Source organism: Mercenaria mercenaria, chromosome 5 (genome assembly GCF_021730395.1).
Source record: "Mercenaria mercenaria strain notata chromosome 5, MADL_Memer_1, whole genome shotgun sequence".
Lineage (NCBI taxonomy): Eukaryota > Metazoa > Mollusca > Bivalvia > Venerida > Veneridae > Mercenaria > Mercenaria mercenaria.
Genome location: NC_069365.1, coordinates 74,441,337 through 74,463,591, shown reverse-complemented (window position 1 = coordinate 74,463,591; position 22,255 = coordinate 74,441,337). Strand labels below are relative to the sequence as shown.

General features: G+C 35.0%; 1 protein-coding gene across 1 annotated transcript; it reads right to left on the bottom strand.

Moving 5' to 3' along the window:
• Window positions 1-415: 415 nt before the first annotated feature.
• Window positions 416-21,425, bottom strand: LOC123543787 (heat shock 70 kDa protein 12A-like). The gene is made up of 5 exons (XM_053543987.1): window positions 21,276-21,425; window positions 19,786-20,100; window positions 18,807-19,025; window positions 17,489-17,624; window positions 416-12,307 (listed from the first exon to the last, which is right to left on the bottom strand). Exons 2-5 carry the CDS (start codon window positions 20,089-20,091, stop codon window positions 11,256-11,258), a joined length of 1,713 nt encoding a protein of 570 aa, XP_053399962.1. The 5' UTR covers window positions 20,092-20,100; window positions 21,276-21,425; the 3' UTR covers window positions 416-11,255.
• Window positions 21,426-22,255: the final 830 nt, after the last annotated feature.

The following is a 22,255-nucleotide window of genomic DNA, read 5'->3' as shown; positions in this document are numbered from 1 at the left end:
TTTATTGCAAATCTTACGCAAAACTATGGTGGCTGATTTTTGCTATTTTGTGTGTTCGTGTCGGCGAGGCGAAAATGTCGAAGTAACGAAAACACGCAAGGTCGAAATAATGCTTATTTGTCGTGTGTTCGACTTTCGAGCCGAATACACGAAGTAACGAAACATTGAAGGCGAAATAACGAAATTTCAGAGGCGAACATACGAACTTTTGTGTTAATCACTTTTCTTGTCGGCGGGTATTAAACCTTCGTGTTGTCGCGCATCTTTTTGTCGTGTCTTCGTGTATTCGCCTCGAAAGGCGAAAGGAAGACACACGACAATTGAGCTGATTTCGACCTTTCGTTACTTCGACTCGCCGACATGAACACACGCCAAATGTTCCGTGTAGGGTCTGCCTTAATACAATAACGTACAGTAATGTAGCAAGACTTTTATGGAATATTAATCATCATCTTTCATAAATTTAGGACAATTATTATTCTAAAAATGGTAAAACACATTATTTAGATAGCATTCAAAGCTAAGGGCGGCGTAATGACGCCCCGTAAAGACTGGTAGAAGCGTAATGTATGTATAAGTTTAACATCAGCTTTTTATAAAATACTTTCACAATGACATATTTTATGGAATACAAGACAATATCTTTCATAAATCATTTAATAAATGGTAAAACACATGATCCAGATAGCATTCAAAGGTCATGTCTGCGTAATGATGCTCCGTAAGACTGGTGAACGCGTAATTAATGTATGTATAAATTTGATACCAGCGCAATTAAAATAGTTGCACAATGATATCTGTTCTGGAAAATAAATCATCATCGTTCATAAATTAATGAGAATATTATTTTATATGCGCTGTACACATTAAATAGATCACACTGAACATCAGTAAAGCTTGTAGAGGTGTACGTAATCACGCCATGTACCCGGATAATCCTAACTCTGTTCAGCGACCCTAACTCAGTGCCAACATGGCTGACAGAAAGACGATGTATGTAGTTAATTTCCTTGTCTTTTTTCGTGTTTTATGGGAGTATGCAATGTTAGCGTAAAACTTTTGATTGTCATAATATCCTGTATTGATAACATGTTTTGTGTACTAAATATTTCAATCGAAATGTCACATTATGTGGCTGGAATTCATTAAAATGTACTCAAAAAAGTCTTCAAAATGAACATGTTTTATGTTTCTAACTGTTTTAAAGTACCAGAAATTGCAGTAAGACCTTACTTATTAAATGTATTAGTTCCATAAATATCTCTTTGACAATGTTTAACAGTATCAAAGTTTGAAATCGAGTTTTATAGCTTAAAAATTGTATTGATTATGAGGTGGGTTTAAATTTGCGGATAATTCCTAACTGGTATAGGAAACAGTGCTGGATAAATACGAACTTAGAATGGATAAACACCTAACCAAACGAAAAATGCTGTTCGTCTGTGCTTTTTTATGGACTGCTGATGCTCGAAGTTCTTTGATCTACCCACCCCTGCAGGGATGTGGGATTCCTATGTCCAACTTATCCGACTTGTGATTTTTTGCCGGCGGACAAGTGCATTTTTCATTCTGTGTGTCCGCGGACAAGCATACTTTTTCAGGTATAAAATGAGAAAACATAAAATATCATTTAGATTCTGTGTTGCTTCAAGTGTATGGAGGTGATAAAGATAATGGGTTCTTTGACTAGGTCTCGCGCACACTGTAACTCGGTGACTATGATAAAATATCAGAGAAGATTTAGATTCAAGAAGATTTATTTAACGTCGGAAAAGTATAAACATATAACACTAGCTTAAAGCTATTTTCCGACAAACACATGTAAATAAGCTCAACATAAGTAAAACAGCTGTAATAAAATGCAAATATGTTAAAGCACATTAAAGCAAATAAAGCATCTGGCTCTAAGTAGATAAGAAACAAATCACAAATTATCACATACATGTTACAGCGCATTAAAACAAAATAGCACATATGTACTAGCAAATAAAACGAAAAAGTAATTTACCACATACAAATTTAGCACATTTAAAGCAACATAAAAAAATTAGCTGACACTACACAAAAATAAGAATAATCACATTTTACAACATGCATTTTAAAAAAAAACATAAAAGAAAAAACCATATACATGCTAAAGGGAACATAAGAACTACTTAAAGTAGCTGAAGAAAAATATTTGCATCATCAGCATATAGCATTCTGTAACTAAAACTGAAAAAAAGGAAAACAAGGGTTACACACAGAGAACTAAAAGGACATTTAAAGACATCAGAAACGTAAACAACTTTAAAAAGGTATTATGACAAGTTTGTAAGTAGAATTCCAACTGCTGAGACAATAAGTCACTGTCAAAGGAAATATTTGACCCAGTAGTCAGCCAAATTAAAATCAAAAGCACACAGAGATCGCAAGTATGACTAAAACAAGTCGGAACGTTTTAAGAGTCTTTCTCTGAATTCATCTGGCTTTGCACCATTGCGTGAGCAGTGTTTCGGGCATGACCTCAAAAGATCCCGAACACTGCTTACGCGATTTCAAACTTTTATAAACGTTAAAAGGCAAATATTTCAACAGCTTATATTTTACCACAGTTACTGTGATATGCTTTTATTTTCATTGTCCTAAATAAAGAACTCGATCTCCAGTCTATTTGCGCTTTCATGAAGGTTTAATATTACAAATCAGAGCATTAGCACCTTTATAAAAATCTCTTACACTATACGATATACAAGATTTGAAACAAACACAATTCTTTTGAAACAGCGCGTGTGTGTGTGTGTGTGTGTGTGTGTGTGTGTGTGTGTGCGTGTATGAGTGTGTGTGTGTGTGTGTGTGTGTGTGTGTGTGTGTGTGTGTGTGAGGGAGAGAGAGTTGGGGACTACAGAACTTCGAACATCGGTGGTATTAAATAATTTCTTATGTAAATATAATAATTTTGACTTTTATACTGAGTTATTTTTTAGGGTTTATCCAGATTTTTCCAAACATTGCTGTTTGCATAATATTAAAATTATGAAAAAATATTTGACTGTAGTGGGCATACATATAACATCTTAAAATTAATGACAAAGTTTGAAGACAATACCGCTTATAAAGTAATGTTTACAATAATCAGACCATGTACATGTCAACTCATTCATTTCTATAGAATACTAGTCAGTTAGGTGTTTATCCGTCACACAATTTCGTGTAAGTTAGGTTTTTATCCATTCCTCATGTAAACTGAGTTCGGTTTTTATCAAATCAAAGTTAGGTTTTTTATCCCTTTTCTCGCTGTCAGTACATTTGAACATGTATTGTGTTAAAAGGGGCCTATAAAGCAGTATATCTTTGCTTTCAAACAACAAAATAGTCGAGGCATCAAAAGCATAGAAGTATTTTTTAAGATTTTTTGTAAAAGTTTTCATTGAAAAAGTTGCCTTGTTCGTCGTTTTTCCACCTGAATACACAAAGATTGATATATTTAACATGATACATTTTGAAATAAATATACACTTGATCAATGGAGATAGATATAACAACAGAAACATTCCTTTATACATCGTAATTACACAGAAAACAAAGTTGTATCGGCTTTACATCCGCCATGTTGGCACTGAGTTAGGGTCGCTGAACAGAGTTAAGATTATCCGGGTACATGGCATGATGTAGGGAGTACGCCTAAATAGCGGAAAACACTTTTTTTTTTGCAAAAAAACACTTTTAATAGCAAAAAAAGCTCGGCATTTGTTTATTTCTTAATTTATTTACATGATTGTTTTTTCATATCGGAAATAAGGTTAATAGACTAATAAATACGAAATATGAGCTTGATATATCGAAAATTGGTGAAGTTATTAAATGTTTTCAATGCGCACAATGAAAAAATCTTTTTCCGCTATTTTCACATTTGATATTTAATAGCAAAAAAAGTTCAGCGTTTGTTTATTTCTTAATTCATTTACATGATTATTTTTTCATATCGTAAATAAGGTTAACAGAGTAATAAATACGAAAAATGAGCTTGATATATCGAAAATTGGTGAAGTTATTAAATGTTTTCAATGCGCACAATGAAAAAATCTTTTTCCGCTATTTTCACATTTGATATTTAATAGCAAAAAAAGTTCGGCGTTTGTTTATTTTTTAATTCATTTACATGATTGTTTTTTCATATCGTAAATAATGTTAATAGAGTAACAAATACGAAAAATGAGCTTGATATATCGAAAATTGGTGAAGTTATTAAATGTTTTCAATGCGCATAGTGAAAAAATCTTTTTTCCGCTAATTTCACATTTGATATTTAATAGCAAAAAAAGCTCGGCGTTTGTTTATTTTTCAATTCATTTACATGTTTGTTTTTTCATATCGTAAATAAGGTTAATAGACTAATAAATACGAAATTTGAGCTTGATATATCGAAAAATGGTGAAGTTATTAAATGTTTTCAATGCGCACAATGATAAAAATATGTTTCCGCTATTTTCACATTTGATGTTTAATAGCAAAAAACGCTCGGCGTTTGCTTATTATATAATTTATTAACATTTTAAAGCAATAGTATCATAAATAATGTATATAGACTCATATGTACGATACTTGACCATGATATATCGAAAAATGATGATGTTATTAAATGTTTTCACAGCGCACCATGAAACAACTTTTTTTCGCTATTTTCGCCTATGATGTTAAGTAGCAAAAAAGCTCGGCGTTCGTTTATTATTTAGTTTATCAACATGTTTTTTCATAAATATCATAAATAATGTTTATAGACTTATTTGTTCGATACTTGGCCATGATATATCGAAAAATGACGAAGATATTATATGTTAACCTGTCGTAACGCGCCATGAAAAAAAAAAATCTTTTTACGCTATTTTCGCATATGAGGTACCATAGCAAGAAAGCTCGGCGTTTGTTTATTATTCAATAAATCAACATGTTTTATTTAATTATCGTAAATAATATGTTAATAGACTCATATGTATGATATTTAAGCATGTTATATTGAAAACTGATGTAATTATTAAATGTTTTAAACGTGCACCATTTTCGCATATGAAATATTATGCGTATAATAGCAAAAAGTCAGCATTTGTTAAAGACAGATAGACAGACAGACAGACAGATAGATTGTTCGGTGGGCCGTGAAATGTTATTCATTCAATTAAAAAATAATTATAATAGGCATTCTTTTTTATTCTCACAGTATTTATATGTGTTCAAGCATATTAGCAATTAATGAAAATAATCGCGATATCATTTACTAAATTTCTAAGTTGAACGCAAAGTCTATAAAATATTGAGAATGTTTAATCAATGTTACCTAACTTTCATAAGTAGTTGATATTTTCTGTATGATTAACGCTGTAGAGTTTTCTTACGTATTCGAAATTTTAATTACATATGCATTTGACTTTGAATAATTACTGTCGTGTCTTAGTTAAAAATATCTGAGAGATTTTCCCAAAACATCTTAAAAGGTTACATGAAATAAATCAAACATGGATGTTTATATACCGATTCATGGGCGTAGGAGCGAGTTTAACTTTGGTGGGGGGGGGGGGGGGCAAACCTTTCCGACCGGGGGGGGGGGATGCGGCAAGGTATCTCCGGTGCATTATTCATGACAAAGCCTCAAAGCCTTGTACAGGTGCCAAATGGGCCATTGCCACCCCCCTCCCCCCAGCCTCTATGTTTAAGCAATCATTGAGTTATTCTGATGATACACATACGAATAGGCACTGAACTGTCTTAATCTGTCTAATCAGTCATATTATCTATTGTTCTAATTAAGTGTGCCATTTTTTTACATTCTTCTGTTGAAGCCCTGGACATACAATCAATAAGTCTAATTGTGATATAAAGTTGTGGAAATATCATTTCCCTTGAATGGACAATGAAATACATAACGTTTACATGCGTAGTGAGTGAGTTGGGTTTTACGGCGAATCGACATAAAATGGCTTAAACAGGCTTAATACTTAGGCCTACATAGAGTTTACATGCGTAAATGGGCTTGATAGTTAGGCCTACACAGATTTTGCAGATGCTCAAACCGGAACTGTAGTGATTGCGCTCAATGATATATTATTTTTATAAAATGTAATCAAACAATCCTTGGTGTGGCACATACAGATTTCAGTACTCATACTACGGAAAGAGACAAGTCAGAATACAAGAGAAGGTCAAATGCAAATCAGAAATCAGGTTGAAAAGAATTATATGATGCTAAGTAAATGTTATATTAGACTGCAAGTTATATCTCTTTTCCAAAATATTGGAGGGGGCCCCCTTCTCCTAGCTTTGGATGGTGGGGGGGGGGGGGGCGGCCCCCGCTGCCCCCTCCCCCCTGCTCCTACGCCTATGCGATTACATGTTTCATTAGTCTACGCCCAAGCCCATTTAAATAATTAATGCGCATGCCTACCGGAAGACGAATACACGTAAGGACGAAAGTGCACATTTGTCGTGTGTTCGTGTCGGCGGGTCGAAGACACGAAAGGTCGAAAATTGCTTTTTTGTCGTGTGTTCGCCTTCCGACTTTCGAGGCGAATACACGAAGACACGACAAAAGAAGAGCGACAACATAAAGTTTTAATACCCGCCGACACGAAAGGTGATACAAAAGTTCGTGTGTTTGCCCTTGGATTTTCGTTTTTTCGCCTTCAATGTTTCGTGTCGCCCCGAAAGTCGAAAGGCGAACACATGACAAATAAGCAGATTTTGACCTTTCGTGTTTTCGGCATTTCGACTCGCCGACACGAACAAATAAGCATTATTTCAACCTTTCGTGTTTTCGTTACTTCGACATTTCGCCTCGCCGACACGAACACACGAAATGGCAGAAATCAGCCACCATTACAAAACAATCACCTTCGTTTCATGCATTTTTCTACTGTTTTCAAAATTATAGGTTAGAACTTTAATTATACCAGCTTTATTGTAGAACAACTAGATTTGACGGATCAAGGACCTACTAGGTCCATTTCGTAAGGAAAGAAGTATCGAGGATACGCTCAGGCAGCCTATTTATTAATATAGATTGAATCAGAGAACATTTAAATCATATCGGAAGAAATTGCAAAGGTTATCATATAGATGCAAATATACCAAGAGGATCATTTCATTGAACGTGGTTTCGAATCCGCATAATTTTGTCCTGCATGTTACCAACATGTATGTAGACCTGAATCAGACTGTTTTTATCAATATTTGTTATCATTTAAAAAGGCACAAACACTTAGAGCTCTTTTAAAAGACAAAGTCATTCAGTTATATTACAAAACAACAACAAAAATACCGGTATACCAAACAAAAACAGAAAAAAAAAACCCACACACAAAACAAAAACAAAAAACAAAAAAAAAAGGGGGGCCATGATGGCCCTATATCGCTCACCTGAGTTTAATTGCTTGGTTGAACAAATTTCTTTGCTAATGCTTCAAAAACAAAAACAAAAACAAAAAATAGGTGAGAAAGTCATGGTAAAGATGCTTCAAGATAAGTACTGAAATCTGTTAAAAATTATACAGGTGGTCCAAATCTCTTTGCTGTAGCTTCAAAAACAAGAAAGTAAGTCAGTAGATCAGGGTTAATAATATTCAAGATGAGTATTGAAATCTGTATCAAACGTTCAACATGTAGTCTAAATTTCCATGCTGTATCTTCAAAAGCAAGAAGTAGGTAGGTCAGAAGGTCACGATTAAGACTATTCAAGATGAGTATTGAAATCTGTATCAAACATTATACATGTGGTCCAAATCTTTTTGCTGTAGCTTTTTCAAAAACAAGAAAGTAGGTCAGTAGGTCAGGGCTAAGAACATTAAAGATGAGTATTGAAATCTTTATCGAGAGTTATTGACGTGGTCTAAATTTCTATGCTGTTAAGATCGGTGTGCAAAACTGTATATCGTCACCTCAGTGCAAAAAGTGGATAACTGCATTGATTTAAAGAAGGACTTATTGACTTACTGCACTAAGGTGACGATATGTCATCCAAATTTCAAGGCTGTATCTTAAAAAACAACTAGAGTTGTCACAGGAGTGACGAATTATACCCCAACAATATGGCCTTGTCACAGAACTAAGCCAATGTCAAAGCCGAACTTGCTTGACCTTTGATCTACTGATCACAAGATCAATAGAGGTCATCTGCTAGTCATGATCAACCTCCCTATGAAGTTTTATGATCCTCCGCCCAAGCGTTCTCAAGTTATTGTCCGTAAAAGGTTTAAATGACCTTTGATCTTTGGAACTTAAAATCAATATGGGTCATCTGCTTGACATGACTAACCTCCAGATTAAGTTTCCTGATCCTAGTCCCAAGCATTTTCAAGTTATTGTCCGAAAACTGTTTAAATGTTCCGGGTCATTGTGACCTTGACCTGTGACCTACTGATCTCAAAATCAATAGAGGTCATGTGCTAGTCATAACCAACCTCCCTATCAATTTTCATTATCCTAGACCCAAGCATTCTCAATTTATCATCCGGAAACCGTTTAACTGTTCAAAGTCATTGTGACCTTGACCTTTGACCTACTGACTTCAAAGTAAAACTTGACCTGTATTTTCTGATGTTACACCTGTGTACCAAAAATTAAATTGGTCAAGCCTTTCTTGAGTTATCATCCGAAAACCAACAGACCTACCGACTGACCGACCGCCAAGCTCACTCCTATATACCCTCCCCGCTAAACTTCGTTTTGTGGGGGTATAAAAAAAGTAGGTCAGTAGGTCAATGTCACAGTCAAGTGACCCCTAATTACTTGGGGTCATCAGGTGATTATAATTAAACAGTCTAGGAAACATGCCAAATATTAAAGTCCAGATAATTGTTAAAGTATTTTTTCCTATATAACTCATATAAATTACCCCCGGGGCGGGGCCTCTCTTCACCCCAGGGGCATAATTTTGTTAGAGAACCTATAGGCAATGCTACATACCAAACATCAAAGGCTTAAGCCTTAAACTTTCAGACAAGAAGATTTTTTAATTTTTTTCCTATATACGTCTTTGTAAAACTTGGGACCCCCAGGGCAGGGCCTCTTTTCATCCTAGGGTAGTAATTTGAACTCTCTTGGTAGAGGACCATAAGGCAATGCTACATACCAAATATCAAAGGCCTAGGTCTTGTGGTTTCAGACAAGATTTTTAAAGTTTTTTCTTAAATAAATCTATGTAAAACTTGGGACCCCTGGGTGGGGGCCTCTTTTCACCCCAGGGTCATAATTTGAATAATCTTGGTAGAGGACCACTAGGCAATATAAAAAAAACAAATATCAAAAGCCTAGGCATTGCAGTTTCAGATAAGAAGACTTTTAAAGTTTTTTCCTATACAAGTCTATGTAAGATAATAGGTAAGGGTAGATTTCTCGGAAGCACAGAGCACTAAAACACAGTCCCAGAGCCACGCATTTGCATAGTAGGCCCACAACAAAAAGAAGCTGTAATGGAAAATATTTCAGACGGGTTGCTTCAAACATCCAACAAGTACATATTAATTTATGTTAAATATAGATGGAGGGGAAGGAAATGGTAAGGGGCAAAATTGGGCCGGGGGTTGGTGGCGGGGTGGGGGGGGGGGGGGGGGGGGAAGGAACCCGAAGTGGAAAGTTGAACAAGGACTAATATACAAAGGGAATGCCACGTTCGTTAATAACAGTCACACTACAACGTAAACCACAATAGCGCAGACACTCATGTACCAAAGATAAACATACAACCACGACTAACTGAATAACATAGAAAAACGAACAAGCAACACATAAGAATAACAGTAGGGCACCGTTACAGACTCATAAGCATACAAACGCACCCACACAAGTAGGAAAAATCAATCGTGTACCGTGTTAGGTTTCCGGCTGCCAAAACAAAGGGGAACCATGAAAACTTACTCAAAGTAAAGGGGGAGGGGATGCAAAAAGTAGCGTAAATGCAAGGGAAAGGAGGTGGTAATAGTGGGGGAGGGGGTGAAGAGGAGGACATACTTACAACATACAAGTAAACAAACGCAACAGACAATACAAGACAGACAAAACAACCAGTTGAAAATAGGGGCACCGCCTTGGAACGGTCAGTAACTTGGGATCCCCGGGGCAGGGCCTCTTTTCACTCCAGGATAATAATTTGAATAGTCTTCGTAGAGGACCACAAGGCAATGCTACATGCCTAATATCAAAGGCCTAGATCTTGTGGTTTCAGAGAAGAAGATTTTTAAAGTTTTTTTCCTATATAACTCTTTGTAAAATTTGGGACCCCCCGGGGCGGGGCCTCTTTTCACCCCAGGGGCATAATTTGAACAAACTTCATAGACAACCATTAGATGATGTTACATGCCAAATATTGAGGCTCTACGCTTTGTGGTTTCGGACAAGAAGATTTTCAATGTTTTCCCTATATAAGTCAATGTAAACCATGTGACCCCCAGGGCGGGGCCATATTTGACCCTAGGAGGATAATTTGAATAATCCTTGTAGAGGACCACTAGATGATGATACCTGCCAAATATTAAAGTCCTATGACCTGTGGTTTTGGACAAGAATATTTTTAAAGTTTTTCCTTTCAGTTGCCGTGGCAACCAGAGTTCTGTATGGAATTCAATTCTCTGTGAAGTTTCATCAAAATTGGCTTGGTGGTTTAGGAGGAGATGTTGTTTAAAGGAAAGTTTGGACTGACCCGGACGACGGACGGACGGACGGACGGACGCCGGACTGTGAGCGATCATAATAGCTCACCCTGAGCCTTTAGGTGACCTAGAAAACAACGACAAAACGATTGCTAAACGATGACTGAAAGGAAATTCTGCAAAATGTGAAAAAAAATCAATTCAAAATACGTAATTAAAATTTTACTGCAGAAACACTCACTCTAAAGAAAAGCATATGGCAGATATGTTTTTCTAACATGACCACCGTGGCACTATTTTGTTTTCTATTCCCACGTTACAACTACAAGTATATAATTTTCCTCATAATATTTAGATAGTCATTTTGTTTTCAGTCAATAACTTGTCCTAAGATATCTGAAATTCTTCTTTCCCTAAACATTGACTATGCTAATCTTTGACCTGTCATACCTAGTTAGGTGAGTGTAATAGGTTTAAAATTATCTTGTTGCCAAACATTGTGAAATAATAAACACTATAATCAATTCTAAATTTTCGACCTTTCGAAGTCTAAAGGAAGAGCTGGTTTTACATTGTTCATTAATTCAAAACTAGTGTATGATTACTAATTAGAAGTGTACTTATTCTAAAACAATTGACTCAAGTTAAACAGTCTATAGTCGTGTAGAAATCTTTGCATGTTTTTGTTGTTATGGCTTTTACAATGATCTCGGTGTCTCCAAATACCAGTGAAACTATGAATTTCTTGTCCTGAAGTGCTTCACCTTCTTCATGTTTAACCTGGAGTTGACCAAGCTTTTTACAGGTGGCGTCTGTAACATATTCTGGGTGGGGATCTGTTGAACAATAGATGCACAGAGTAGTTCTTTCAAAGTTATTTGGTGTGTATCTCTGTGTAACGACTTGCCCTGGTTTTATGGTTTCGCCTGAACTTACAAAGATATCAAAAATATCTGTGACTTTTTCTTTACCATTTACGAATACTTTTTTGGATAACAGATGTTTCGATGGATCAAAACGCTTTGTCCTTGCAATTCCATACGTGTAACTCATCACTCTGGCAGAAACAATATCTGGCTCATGACCAAACCTTACAGCCCCTTTTAGAACCGCTAACCCCGCTTCTTCAGGTACTATAACTCGCTTCTCTGCAAACGCCTTTCTAATTTTGCCTTGAACATAAGTACTTTCCCCAAATCCGCCTACTAAAAGAATTGAAGTTACTTGTCTCATCTGCGGCTCAGCAAGTATTTCGTTCATGTGTTGTATGACATTATCAATCGGTTCATGAAACCAACTTCTAACGATTGACGGATCAATTCTCATTCTGTCTCTTTTAACAGATACTTTCTCTTGCAAGCTTAGAGCCGCAAGTCTATCCTGTAAAGTGGTGTTTTCCTCTTCCTCCGACATTTCTTTTAAGCTTGCAGCTATTCGAAAATTAACCATTTCTTTTGAATCTGACGTAACCGACCTTTTCTTCGTTTCAAATTCTCGGAGGAGATCAAAGAAATCTGTCATATCTTCAAGTTTTAATCTTTCAAGTGCTCTCTGGCCATAAAATGACTCTAACCATTTGAAGTAATTTTGGTCGACATACATACCACCCCATGGGCCACCACTAGTCTTGTGCAATTCTTTTAAAGTTCCGTCTGCACACTTCTCGTGGACAGATATATCAGCTGTGCCACCTTGAAATTAGAAAGGGTTTTTAAGAGCTTGGAAATAAGCATATTAGGCAGATTATATTACTAGAAATAATGTCAAAACCTAATTCCAATATAAAGTTATACAAAATGTATCGAGGTTTTATAATATGCAATTTAGACAATAAAGCCTCAAGCCAAACTCTGTAAATAAGGTGATTTTTTTTGGAAACTCCAAGGGTCGCTCAACACGACAAAAAATGTTGCAGGCTCGGTTTCATTGAGCCTGTTCATGGACGGTAGTTGAAATGCATGCTACCGTCCACGCCCTCTAGCCCCGGGTTGAGCAGAACTCAACATTTACACATGCTACAAGTACAAAAATAAGTCGCTTTAGATCTTAATTCAAAAAAAGTATTGTGTGTTTATCTTAAATGAAATTAATTATTAAATAAGTATCCTTTTCACATGCATGCATTACATTATTACAAAATAAAGCAGCCCAAGAAATATTTTATAAGGAATTTGCGTGACCGCTTATGAATTTACTAAATACTAATATTATCAATCAAAAGCTTGAAGGGCCTGAGTCGGCTAATGATTGATGTACTGACAGTATAGTCTACCAGTTTCAGTTTGTTTTTAGTTTTTTTCCCCAACTAAAGAGAGATTTTGTTACAATAAATGAAATGAACATTCGGTCGATGCCTAGTAAAACTTTGATTGACATTATACAAGTATTTAGACCCAATATATTTCTCTAAAATTGAAGAGTGGTTCGCAGAAATAAAAATGTTGAAAGTACAAACTACAATTTGACAGCTGACACTAAGATACTGCCCATGACTTTATATATTTTTCCAGTAAACATTTGCCTCCGGCATTGCCAAAAGAGGCAATTATCGGCTGGTATATATTCGCACATGATAAAATTTGAATATGACAATTTATAATATCAAAATTTTACAGCGCGGATTGCCACATACAATTTGTAACGGATGGACGAAAGAACTGATATTTTACAGATATTATAATGGGCCTGGCGATAGCCTTGTCATATGTTAGGTATTGTTCAATCATATTATAAGTGATGTCAGTTTAAAGTGTACTTACTTTTGCGTTTAGAGATACATGTATGTAAATGTTGCTGAGTGTCAATATATAGTGTAACCGATATTAATAAATGCAGTTCTTTTTTAGTTAAAACTATCATTTATTCTATTTCAGAATTGTTAACCCCTTAAAAATCATGTCTGTTATCCCGAAGTCCATCCACTTTCAATTATCCATTTTGATTTATGTAGACAGACAGGCCCAGACTGGGCAGAAAAATGTTTGAGTCATTTTTACGTGGTCGGTAGCAGGGTGGGTGTGGGGAGGGGTGTTTCTTTCCGCTTTAAATTGCAGTCAGATTTTGAAATGGGCATTGCGGCAGGTGGTAAAAGGGCAAATGTATCAAACTGTAAAGTGGCAATATGGGGGAAGGGTGTGGGAGGATACCCCCTCCTGCAAGTAGGGTTTGGGGTATTACCACAAGAAATTTTTGAATATGTAAACCCTTGATACAGCCTTTGGTGCGATTTTAACTGAAAATCTTCTGTTTCAATCTCTAAATATTACCTAGATTCTTTCTAGTATTACAATATCCAAAGTATGACTGTCACTTCATCTTTTTACTTTCAGATCATGCCTCAGGACTAGAATATGAGTCTGATATAGATTATATGTAGGTGTAATAAAAATAAATTCTAGAATCATTTCTGTTACAATAATATTTATCATGTATTTTACTTGAATGTTAAAATTTCATAACACAGCTCGATATTTACCCAAAATATTATATCCGGATACGATTACACTTTTCTCCAGTTTCAACAATATATTTTACAAATTGTGATGATACGAAGACATTTAGCAGCAATTGGCAGTATCTGACATTGAAGTTTACGGTTAAATTACCTTTTATTTAAATCTTTTCATAAAAACGTTGTTTCGTTTCGTCAAAGCAGCCAAACATAGACGATCTACTTTCGATTTCAAAAACTACAAGAAAATACAATTTAATGTTTCGCCGATTTGTTTATTTCTCGAAAAATAAGAAATAAAATCATTTTTAATATCAGTAGTAACTAAACAAACCAGTAAGAGCTTCTTCTTCCGATAATTTATCCGTTTACTGACTGCAAAATTCAACCCACGCAAAGTCGTAGAAGCGTTGTTATAAACAGGTCACGCGTGTTCGCCGACAAGTGTCCAGAATGTAGTTTGGATTCATCCGCGAAGTCTCGCGGAAGAATTAATGTACTGCACATATCTTATTCGGGTCATTTAAAATGAAGCTGTCATAATTTAATTTCATCGATGTGGTAAACTCTTTGATAAGAGATATTCAAATGCTTTCAGAGGTACCCACTCAATAAAATACTAGCAGTATGTTCTGGAACTATATTTTGTCTTTCGCTGGATGTTACGCAAGCTTTGTAAGCCTGCGCAATTCATAAAATGCACAGCGAAATAAATTTGTTATTTGCGCAATGATTTTAAAGATTATTTTTTTAAACGGACAGGGTAACAAATGGATAATTTGGCTAATAAGTTAATATGCAGTTTTTATTTGAATTTGTGAACATCATATTTGCTATTTTGTGACAAAAGGGCATAAAATTCGTCACCATAATCATATGCGCAAATGTATTACCAAATCCCGCAGAATCGTTATGCGTGTTTATGCTTAATGAGTTACCGCGGAAGAAAATACGTGGCTTTATTCGAGTATTGCACAATTACAAGTCATAAATATGACAGATTACATCGTATATTGGTCATAGCAAATAGGATTGACATAAATGAACTTCATTCGATCAATGAACTCTTTGAAATTAGAGGCAATCTAATGGAACTACATCACTTCGCTGTGTTGTGAGGCCATTTAAGAATGAGAAATCGGGCGATAGCAAGGACTCGTCAAACGCTTGACAGCGTTTAGCCGACTCAAAAACCCTACTAATCTAAAAAAAAAAACATTTTGAATATGTTTGTTTCTTACGAATCCCCTTAAAATACATATTATCTTATTCCTGACCTTGAGATACACATGTTTTGAGCTCAACCCCTTTACACGTGGGTGACACGCTTTCCGTTTTGATTGTGGATGGTCTTAGTTATATGCAGATCACAAACATAACTGAACTGATTTGATGTTTGCCCTTTACCTGTATTCTTGAAGCCCTTTACGGTGTTTCTCTGTGTATCCTGCCTACAGCAAAGACATTGTCTACACACTTTTAGTTTTGGTTTAAACATATTTAATTCGTCTATATACAGCTACATGAAAACATCTTGAACACAACAAAAATGACAAGGATTAAGCTGAAAGCAAATTAATGCTTATTGAAGCTTTTAGTTTTGATTTTTATGTTTTTTACACAAGCATGTTTGTGCTTTTCAAGTCGTACCTTTTGTAATCATATGCCTTAACGTATATGTCTCTCTATGATAAATTACCAAACATCGGGTACCCTTATTGTACGCTTATAGCTTATTGAGGAGTATATGCTGTATATGAACCCAAGCAGGAGTCAGTATATACACAAGTCAAAATGCTGTTATTATTCCTTCTCTTGAGAAGGAATATTATAGTTTGGTTAGTCACACTTGACTGAGCTACTGATATCGAAAGCTGCTGTCATTACAAGCTGGCCAGTCAAACTCCGTGACCTTAGAAATAACCTCTGACGTTAAAACTATTCTTTCCTGATTGAGGCGACTCTCTGACTGAACGCGTCCATGGATTACATATTACTAAACCCGAGGATGGTTGACTGATTCTTTTATTTCCTCCATTCTTGAAGAACATAACATATGTACAAACAAATTTACATGTAAACAACTAAATATTATCGTTATCTTCAAATGCATGGTTAATATGTGAAAACAAACCCCATTGCAACCCTCTAATTATGTGTAACAAATTCACGCATCGAATCATAACAGATTGACCGGGTCAATGTCTTATTGCCGTATTTACTCAACTGAAAGTGGTAACAGATTTAATTTGTTGTTGGATTTAACAATTTATGTTAAATAATAACTAGCGTAAATACCTACTTGACATTTTTGGCAGTATAAAACAGACATTGCAACCAAAATTTTACAAGATGATCATTATATATTTAATTAGATGTGCACTAGAAGAAACTTTTGGTATGCTTTAACTTGTAACGATAGTTTGTGGTAGAGTTCCATTTGGCCAGATGATTAGTTTATACATGGAACACCATACAGAAGCAGCATAGTCGTCTGCTTTCAAGCCCTTGCCGTGCTAGTTATCTAGTAAAATATTCAGGGTGGAGTTATCAAAGAATGACAGACATTGGTACCATAATAACTTTAACGCACAGTTTAAGGCCGCGGCTGGTAATAGGTTATGTTTCAAATTGGACACATTTTCTGCCATTACTGAAATTGGATTGGATCATATCTTTTTCATTCTTTGTCATATTTGAAGTCGCCTAGTACACTGAAGAATCTGTTATCACGTTATCAAATAATCACTAAACTAAAATAAATTTAAGAATGATATTAGATACTAGTAATATTGAAGCAAATTTTGTTATAAATCTAAAATCTTACAGCAGCATAGATGTTTTCTAAATTTACCAAGATTTCATTCACAGTTTGTTCTTCAAAATATCACTTTAGTTAAGAAATTATTTTGATCGTGTGATTCCCCACACTGTGGAAGAAATGCATATTTCATGGTCTCTAAGCAAAATCGTTGAACCTGACGCTTATTAACAAAGAAGGTGACATTCATAATTATAGCCTCCACTCACTTGCTAGAGATCTTAAATTATCTTTATTTTATGTTCACAGCAAACATTGATGTACTATAGTATACCAGAAGTAGACAATTACAGCATATTGCTTGTCCACAATATCGGTCATACGTTTTAGATGTTACTTCAGAATTCCAGATGCAATATCACAAAATTGTGCCATGATATTTTTAAGTCCATCTTGTTTTATTTCACCTTACAAATTACTTATTCCACATCAGAAAGGTTATGTTGGAATTAGTTTCACCCCGAAAGTTAAGAGTTAAGATTCTGAAATAGTGTAGTGGCAGTGTGCTCGTATAAACATCAATGCAGTTTATTATAAAGCTCATATTAATATACTGCAAATCAGTAGAATTCTACCAGGCCTAGTCATGTTCAGTCTTACCTCCTAAATCTACAACCATGTACTTTGTTCCGTCTCCTGACAGAGCGCACTTGGCCTCTGTTTTAATTATCTGACACCAAATAGAAGCCGCCTCTGGTTCCCATGCAAGTTTCAGACGGGATGTGTCAATATCAGCCTAAAACAAAAGGAAGCAATTATACGAGACTGCTAAATATGTGACTATATGTCAAAATTGAACGGACACGACTAAATGGGTTTTTTCTTCATTGGATTTAACGGTATTTTAAATAAAAACCAGGAACTGTATTTTCATCGGAAGGTGAATTACAATGTTGCGGGCTGGTCTTTTTGGATGTTTTCTATTCAGATATTGAAAAGATCGATATCCTGATATTTTAATTTGATTTTCTGGTACTCATTAAAAGCATACCACTTATATTTGTATCAAGCTACTGTAAAAAATGTAGATATAAGAATTGAATGCTATATTTTGAACAATTTTATAGTTATAAACCATGTTGGAACTTCTTTCAAATCATCCAAGAATCCCTAGCGCGATTCATGGATTCGCAAGAAGCCCAAATGTGGTTTATAACCATATAATTGTTCAAAATATAGCATTCAATTCTTATATTTAAATTACGTTGGGACGTCGTCCCCCTTTTTCTATATTTTGCATAAAATTAAAATGTACGTGTTGGATTTTTAAAGCAACCCGTCTATAATGTGTTTCCGTTACAGCTTCTTTTTGTTGTGGGCCTAGTTGCAAATGCGTGGCTCTGCATGAGGCTGTGTTTGTAGTGCTCTGTGCTTCCAAGAATCTACCCTTACCTATTATCTATTATACCCGTATATACGCACAAAATAGCATTTAATTCTTAATTATATATCCCAGAAGTTGTTGTATGAGATACATCCCGATATAAATGGTGGACATTTACAAAACTTATGTTAAATTTAACTGAAACTTCCATAGATAATAAGTATCGAAAAATGTGGCTAAAACGAATAATTCATATCTATTAAAAATATCTTTAGGATACTGTGACTAAAATATAGTATCAAGGTCTAACTGCATATCCGGGTAAAGACTCAATGGAAAATCCATCTCATAAGAATACAAAAACAAATTTGCGACAAGTGATGCTCCTCAGTTCCCATGTAAATACCAATTACCTGTCGGAAAAATGCATTTTAAAACTGGAAACATATTTCTTAATGGGTTTATTTAGGATCTCATTTTGTTTAAGTTAGATACACAAGTTGGTAAGTCTTTCAGCATACTCATTCATACTCCTTTACATATTAATTTAAAAAGTGAATTCCTTATAAGTAAACGACTGAATATATGTGTTACCTGTTCTGCAGCTTCCCGCATAAACTGCTTAGCATTATCATTCCAAATAGCTGGAACTGTAATCACATACTGGATGTCGGTTTCCTCGATGCCGGTTGTTCGATTATTGAGTTCTTTTAGTAGATGATCTCTCAGATAATTGATGGACATTGAAAATATTGTCATTGCTGGCTTGCTTTTCCCATTTATATCATCAACAAGTGTTTTCCTTGAAAGTTCCTGTATTAAAAAGAATTCTTGATAGTAATGAAATGCTAATTCCATAGTGTTCTGATAAAGAACGAGAACAGAAATCTAGTGTGTATGTAATAATTTGAACATAATTATATACTTAAATAGAATAATTTGCTACGCGACTGATCTTTCAATCCGATCCGTCACGACGGGGTTGTAGCTTACAGAGCCATATTATTTAAATGCTTGCTGCTCATTTAATTTCAAACATTTATATTGTACTAGCGAAAAGCATGTCTCTGAAGAATAGTAAATATGCAAGGTTGATTAATTAGACAAACATGTTATATTCTGCAAAGTTTATGAAAATTATTGCTGAGTGGATTTACGTCGGATATCATTAAAAACTCAGAGTCTGTGTGATTTTAACATTAACTGGCCAGCTGAATATTTTCTAAATCACAGAAAACAATATATGTGTCAATGAAAACACTATACTTTGCAACATCTTATGCATAACAGAATGATTTGACAAAACAATGGATATTTCCTGAGCGATAAAATAAATTTATGGGTGCAAAGTTTCATTTCGTATAAAAATAACGATTTCAATAATGTTCAAACGACTTAAGATTTTTATTAACAGTTCATATGTTACTTTTTTAAGCAATTTGAAGACACTGAAATTTGTGTTCTGGACATATTTCAAATGCACCTGCTTACTGAAAATGCTTGATAATACGAATGATTTTTTCTCTGAAAATCTATAAGTAAACTCATTTAGACATAAAAATTACTGAAATACCTGATTGTTGTGCAGCAACATTTTAAATCTTCTGAAAAGCATCCATCCATGGTGTTCGTCGTCTTCAGCAAGACTGGCATATTTATTCTCTGCTTCAAACCCAAATGCGTGAAACTCCCCTTTATCATTCAGTAGAACACACGTCGGTGTCTTGAGGGAGATCAGTTTCTCTGACCCTGCATTCCATCCCTGATTAGTTTGTACTTTAAGTGGATCGTCGCGGAAAGAAAACGCATATCCACTATATGTAGTTCCGAAGTCGAAGGCAGCCACAAGAAGATGACTGGAAAGTTTTGATTGTGCCATGAATTGTACCTGTTTTATCAGAGAAATATTATTTAAATCACAATACGAATAGAATTATGCATAAAAGAAAATTTTCATAGTCACAGTTTCGTTGACGATCATAATTTCTATTTTTTGTTTGGATTAACGTCACACCGACACAAATATAGGTCATATGGCGATATCTTGCTTTTCCGCGGTAAATGGAAGATCACATTATTTCATGTCTGTAACCGACCTTCCATAAGCCAGCTGAATGACTTCCTCACATGAAAGAATTCTACACCCCAAGCTCGAAACTACAGCGGAGAAGGCCAAAAGAACTGATGTCAGCGACCTTAACCACTCAGCCACGGAGGTCCGAGTGGTTGTATAAATCTGACAGTATTACCTAACGAATGTAAATTGAACGATACTTTATGGAAGATGAATTTTGATAGTTTTTAAAGAAATAAATCAAAAATGCAATTAAGTTTAATTATTTTTTTTCAATTATGTTGTGCTGCAAATTAAGAAAGACGTAAGTGCCGCGGTATGAAGATAAACATATTCAACCGGGTACAAATATTTCAAACTTCAATGTAAATACAAGGTTTGAAAAATAGATACTTCCTGGTTCAATTCTCTGAAATTCAAATTTGTAAAGATTGACACTTCAACAGTCAATAGATAATATTTTATAGCATGTACAGACCCGCTTATTGTAATCAAATAAAAATCATGTCCGCGTTGTTTCTTTTATATCAAGTTTTGACGAAAATGAATAGACCGCGTTATTGCTTATGGTGAAAAACTAACGGTAAATGCCACCACTATGCACACGTCTTTACCTCATAACAGAGTTCTTTGTCTTTAACAGAATCTTTTCAAAATTATAATTCGATCAAGTCTGAATGATATATTGTGCCGATGTTATCATTTATACTCTAAGCATTTTGTCCGGCAAAGGCATACATAAGTAAAGTTCCTCGCTATATATGTATGTTTGGAAGAAAAAATGCATCTTACAAGAAACTTTTATGTTAAAGCAAAATTAGAAATTGAAACAGTAGCTCTACTTTCGTTTTCAAAAAATGAAATAGTTATGCAAGTGCAGTATTTGTCAACATCTAGACGTATATGACTTCAACCCCATGACAAAAAGTAAAACTGGTAATACTTGCGATACTGTATTAAATGTATTATATGACAGAAATGCTACTAACCTTGGATTTGTCCGTTTGAACTGACACGCAAATCCTTGCCAAATAAGGAATCAACTTCCTGATTGAATTATCTGAAAACTCTAATCAGGTTATACGGTTAGATAGTTACAGATGTGTAAAACTAATTTGTGAATAAACCCCGCTAATATTTTAAATACTTCGAAATAAATTGCACACATCGGATATTTTCTTCACAACGACAAAGATATATAATTTCTTCAAAACAAAAGTGATAGCTGATATAAAATGGTTTTATGATTTGGTTTTGTTCGTACCATGGTATGTATGTGCCGCAATATCTTTTACTAGTGTAAACCTGATCTACCCATTATGTCACAGCTTAATAGCTTACTTGTCTCCAGGCCCGGATCCAAGGAGGCAGTCAGCCGAGAAATTACTTATACATGTACTACTAAAAGGATAGGCCAAAAAATGCATCTCAGTTAGTACCCCCTCCCGTATCTAATCCCCAAGAGGTTGAACAATATTAGGGGTTAGACCAAAACGATGTCTGCAGTGAGGTGTTATTTGCCTCGTTCTCTTCCTGTGTCCTAATTAGCGATATTTGGGTACTCCCAACATGTCTCAGAAGCCTTCATTTTATAGCTATAATCCAAAATTTCCACGGGGAAACCGCCCCCTTATACAGTCGCTGAATAGAAATGCGCGAAAAGAAAATAGTATCGCATAATGGCGGTTAGTATTTGTTGCTCTGTAGAACTATTTCCCTTAATTTTGTTGCATTTTTGGACGAAATCGCATGAAAGATCTATGCTTGACATTTACGCAGCATTTTCTTCATAAATTAGTAGCATTACAGAATTTGCCACTGAAACTTAGGTCATACACCAGCATTACAATTAAGGGTCTCAATTTTTATCTGATTTAACAGTGTGCTTGTTTGACAGAACTTTAAGAGAAAAAAAAGTTCCTGACATTTAAAATGAGTTCTAGTGTGCTGCAGCCATTGCAAGATACTC

Coding starts and splice junctions, on each gene's coding strand:
- LOC123543787 (XM_053543987.1), bottom strand. CDS start 20,091: ATGGCACAATCAAAACTTTCCAGTCATCTTCTTGTGGCTGCCTTCGAC. Junction 19,026..19,785: donor TGTTGCTGCACAACAATCAG/GTATTTCAGTAA, acceptor TTTTTAATACAG/GAACTTTCAAGGAAAACACT. Junction 17,625..18,806: donor TGCGGGAAGCTGCAGAACAG/GTAACACATATA, acceptor CTTTTGTTTTAG/GCTGATATTGACACATCCCG.